The sequence below is a fragment of the Penaeus japonicus genome, unplaced genomic scaffold, assembly GCF_977035675.1.
Source record: "Penaeus japonicus unplaced genomic scaffold, GWHDUDI00000001_assembly GWHDUDI00000009, whole genome shotgun sequence".
In the NCBI taxonomy this organism is placed as follows: domain Eukaryota; kingdom Metazoa; phylum Arthropoda; class Malacostraca; order Decapoda; family Penaeidae; genus Penaeus; species Penaeus japonicus.
The window spans coordinates 5,652,149-5,657,148 of record NW_028234411.1 but is presented as its reverse complement, the minus strand read 5'-3'; the positions used below and the strand labels follow the sequence as shown (position 1 = coordinate 5,657,148).

Below are 5,000 nucleotides of genomic sequence, written 5' to 3'. Positions count from 1 at the left end.
TACCAACGGAGGAGCAACACAATAATGCTGATAAATCACACGGGAGTCAAAAAATATATCTAAATATAAACTTGCATACGTTAACGAAAAGCAAAACAAATAAGCCATTTAACTCACCTGTTGAAGTTGAAGGCTCACCTGTTGAAGTTGAGAAGTCACCCATAGAAGTTGAGAAGTCACCTGTTGAAGTTGAGAACTCACCTGTTGAAGTTGAGAACTCACCTATTGAAGTTGAGAACTCACCTGTTGAAGTTGAGAAACTCACCTGTTGAAGTTGAGAACTCACCTGTTGAAGTTGAGAACTCACCTGTTGAAGTTGAGAACTCACCTGTTGAAGTTGAGAACTCACCTATTGAAGTTGAGAACTCACCTGTTGAAGTTGAGAACTCACCTGTTGAAGTTGAGAACTCACCTATTGAAGTTGAGAACTCACCTGTTGAAGTTGAGAACTCACCTGTTGAAGTTGAGAACTCACCTGTTGAAGTTGAGAACTCACCTGTTGAAGTTGAGAACTCACCTGTTGAAGTTGAGAACTCACCTGTTGAAGTTGAGAACTCACCTGTTGAAGTTGAGAACTCACCTGTTGAAGTTGAGAACTCACCTGTTGAAGTTGAGAACTCACCTGTTGAAGTTGAAACTCACCTGTTGAAGTTGAGAACTCACCTGTTGAAGTTGAGAACTCACCTGTTGAAGTTGAGAACTCACCTGTTGAAGTTGAGAACTCACCTGTTGAAGTTGAGAACTCACCTGTTGAAGTTGAGAACTCACCTGTTGAAGTTGAGAACTCACCTGTTGAAGTTGAGAACTCACCTGTTGAAGTTGAGAACTCACCTGTTGAAGTTGAGAACTCACCTGTTGAAGTTGAGAACTCACCTGTTGAAGTTGAGAACTCACCTATCGAAGTTGAGAACTCACCTGTTGAAGTTGAGAACTCACCTGTTGAAGTTGAGAACTCACCTGTTGAAGTTATTGGCATTGATGGCGACCGCGAGGTAAAGGCAGCTCTGGAGGAACCACAGGAGGGGCGTGACGAGGATGATGGTCCTCATGATGGGGGAACGCAGGTACGCCATCGCCTGTCGGAAGGACTCTCTCACGGAAAATGCAGCCTCTTCCTCCGGCTTGGGTTCGGAGTTCTGTGGACGTGAAGTACCTCAAGTATCAACATTGCTGTCGGGGGGTTGGGGTTGAGGGGGGAGGGGGGTGATATGACCGAAATGTATCAAAGATGTATATCCACCGCCTCTAGACATACAATGTGGATCAGAGAGACAGTCGCATTGGGGCTTACTTGGCTTAATTTTTCTACGATGGACTCCAGAGGTGATGAGAGAGAGACCTTGTTTAGTTTTACGGCTCTCTTAAGGACCTTCATGGCTTCGTCTTGCCTGCCTTGCTGAACTAGCCATCGTGCTGACTCGTCCATTAAGCTGTTGAGAGAGCTGTATGTATACCATGGAATATCACACACACACATACACTTACACACACTTACACACTGGCACACTTACACACATTTACACACTGGCACACTTACACACTCACACGCATACATATACTTACACCAACACACACACTTACCCACACTTACACACTAACACACTTACACACACACACACACACAATTGCACACAACTAAAACACTTACACACACACATATAACCACACACACACACACTTAAAACACTTACACACACAAACACACTTACACACCGTTACACACACACTTACAAAGACAGCGGCAGGAGCGCGAGGGACGGCGCACAGCACACCAGCATGAGGTAACGCCAAGACCGGATGAGGTAACCGACGCCCGAGAAGACGATGACGAACACCGAATACGGGAACCCGAGTAACATCCCGACGAGGCTCCGGTGGCGGGAGGGCGCAGATTCGAGCGCTGGGGAGGACGGGAGGAGGGGTGGGAGGGGGAGGGGAAGATTTCTGTGATATGAGATATATTTCGTCTGCTTGTAGAATGCAGCCATTCGGATGTGCTATGGTACGCGTATTGCTTGAATTAGGATGAAATAGTTCAACAAGTGAATTCAAAACATGCAATTAAATACACACACACACACACACACACACACACACACACACACACACACACACACACACACACACATATAGATATACAAACTTATCCTCCCTCACCTTGGCTCCAAGTAGGTATTAACATACTCTGACCAGTCACGCCGGTCAGAATCCTCAAAACCATGAGGAACGGAAAGGAGGATGTAAAAGCCATGGCTATAACCACCAGTACGTAAGACACGATTCCGATCTGTAGAGATCGACGGCGTCCCCATCTGTTGGCGGGAGATCAAATGAAGAACTAATAGCGGTTTTAGGGAGTGGTATGTCCATCGAGCATTGTTCTTATTCTTTGATTAGTTGTTAAACAGATAGCGAAGTGAGTGTCTATGTTTATTACAAAAAACACAAACACAGTAACGTGTACATAACAGATATAATAAAACAATGCCACAAAATGAAAGTGAAAGGAAAAACTCGCGACGTTTCGAACTTTTTTAAAGAAAGTTCTTCATCAGGCGTAAGCAATCCAAAAATGAATTGCTTACGCCGGATGAGGAACTTTCTTTAAAAAGTTTTTCCTTTCATTTTGTGGCAGTGTTTTATTATGTCTATGTTTATATATATTTCGTTAATGAGATCCACTACTATCCGTGTATCATTCCTATATCTTCTGTCCTACAATCCTACCGTATTCCAACCGTATATATAGTGCTTACTTGTCGCCAATGTGGCCTCCAACAAAGCTTCCGAAAATGCCTCCTACGTTGTACATCATCTGAAAGAGCGGCTGCAGGTGTTTCCTCTCGCACACCAAATGCCACTGGAGAACAGAACAGAACGTTTTATTCCCTCGTGACATTGCATAACATGCAACCCCAAAGAGCAAAAGGTAGATAGATTTATCAACAAACAACATTTGATAACTGCGACATACCTCTGAGATGACAGTTGACGTGAATATCGACGTATTGTATTCTATAACTGGACACGATATCATTGAGGTTAGATGGCGTTCGGTATTCTCAGGAGGGGCCAGGATCGTAGTGGTGACAGAGGTGTTAGCAGTTGCATTCTGCTTATCGTGGGTACCAGGCAGCGGTATGCATTCATCGTTGAAGTAGGATAAGCTGTTCAATGGAAATAAAGTGGGTGCATTGGGAGATTGAATACACGTAATACAATCTTAAAGCATATAGAGGAACAAATAATACACGTCAATACATACATCAATAAAAGAAACACTTTCTCTCTCTCTCTCTCTCTCTCTCTCTCTCTCTCTCTTTCTCTCTCTCTCACACACACACACACACACACACACACACACAGACAAACAGCTTCAATACAATTACCCCGTCACTGGTATCGCCGTCGCATTATCCAGATGAGAACACCGGAAGGGTAAGGGACCACTCAGCAACGGAGAACCCACGAGGTGAATAGGATATTGCAAGACCACTGCAAATAGGAGAAGTTTGTTTCACGTGGAAGATCGTATGTTTTCGGTTGAATGTCAGTGATGAAGTGATGGTTTTGCTCTGAATGAATTGAAGATGAAGTGTTGATATATGTGATAATGGATTTTTTTTTTTTTTTTTTTTTTAATGTCTTGGAAAGTATGTACATATAATGATGATAATGGCTATATCTATTGGTCTCATTAATGCAAATGACAAGAGTCACACAGGGGAGTGAATTAAGTCTTTCATTAACACATGGGTATAATGACGTGAATAATTGTCTTTTCGTAGGTGAGTGTCGCAAAAAGAGACCTTGGCGCCAATTCTCGTGTCCTTTGAAGTAGATAGCTCGCGTCTAGAAGATGCGGGTTAGCTTACTCAACCATTTCTCATATTTTTACCCTTTTCCCGTTTTTTTGCGAGTGCATCGAATTCGTCATTTTTCTCGATGGTGTGCTATATATGATAGTCTAAAAGTTGGCAAATAAGATGTACATAGACGAAATAACAGACTGAGTATCATTTACATATAAGAATAGCTAAGGCCGTAAGGTAGTGAGGAAACCGGGCCGCCATTGTCTACTTAAAAATCGCGATCGGGTTTGGCGCCACCAGCATGTCTGAAGATGCTCTCTCGCTTGCGTCCAACACCCGCATGACATTAGCATTATTCTTCGTTCATCTTTCTTTCGCTCTATTTTTTTTTCTTTCTCGTCTGCCCCTTTCTTTTCTTCTTGAGCCTTGTCTGTAGTCATCATACGGCGATTTAAATAGATTTCCCTTTGTAAATTATGCCCGAGTCTAACCATGGCGGTGGGTTTAGAATAGAAAAGAAGAGAAAAGTATTTTTTTTTTTTTTAATATTATATCAATTTAGATATTTACTCCACAAAGATCAATTTCAAAACCCTGTTAAGTATAGACTTTTTTTCCAAAGACTAGTTTATCCACAGAGAACCACCTAACGTGTGCAGTGTTTTTATTTATCATCATTATCATCACTATTATCATTATCATTATCTGTTCTTATTATTATCATTATCATTATCTATTTTTATTGTTATCATTATTATCACTATCATCATCATTATTATACATCTATTATCATTATCATTGTCATTTTTTCTTGTTCTGCCAAAGATTAGTTTATCCATAGAGAACCACCTAATGTGTGCAGTGTTTTTGTTTATCATCATTATCATCACTATTATCATTATCATTATCTGTTCTTATTATTATCATTTTCATTATCTATTTTTATTGTTATCATTATTATTACTATCATCATCATTATTACAACTGTCATCATCATTATTATATATTTATTATTATCATTATCATTATCGTCATTATTTCCTGTTTTACCAAAGACTAGTTTACTTTTCTAAAGAATTAGTTTGCTCACCGAGGACCACAGCAACCATTGTTGGAACTTGCCATCGTCCGAATCCTATACTGGAGAGGAGTGTGTCGAAGTCGTCGTCATCGTTGTTATCCATGTTC

The 5,000-nt window shown here is 41.0% G+C and overlaps 1 protein-coding gene across 1 annotated transcript in view; it reads right to left on the bottom strand.

Annotated features, from left to right (window-relative positions):
* The window catches only part of LOC122256261 (solute carrier family 22 member 20), an 8,277-nt gene that overhangs the window by 1,977 nt on the left and 1,300 nt on the right, over positions 1 to 5,000 (bottom strand). The window contains exons 2-9 of the mRNA XM_086540172.1: positions 4,903 to 5,000; positions 3,390 to 3,495; positions 2,975 to 3,167; positions 2,757 to 2,860; positions 2,158 to 2,312; positions 1,732 to 1,900; positions 1,292 to 1,430; positions 958 to 1,136 (exon numbers count right to left, since the gene is read on the bottom strand). The exon at positions 4,903 to 5,000 is cut by the window's right edge and continues 29 nt beyond it. Of these exons, the coding sequence (XP_086396298.1) occupies positions 958 to 1,136; positions 1,292 to 1,430; positions 1,732 to 1,900; positions 2,158 to 2,312; positions 2,757 to 2,860; positions 2,975 to 3,167; positions 3,390 to 3,495; positions 4,903 to 4,996 (1,139 nt within the window). The 5' untranslated portion in view covers positions 4,997 to 5,000. The remainder of the gene's footprint in view (positions 1 to 957; positions 1,137 to 1,291; positions 1,431 to 1,731; positions 1,901 to 2,157; positions 2,313 to 2,756; positions 2,861 to 2,974; positions 3,168 to 3,389; positions 3,496 to 4,902) is intronic.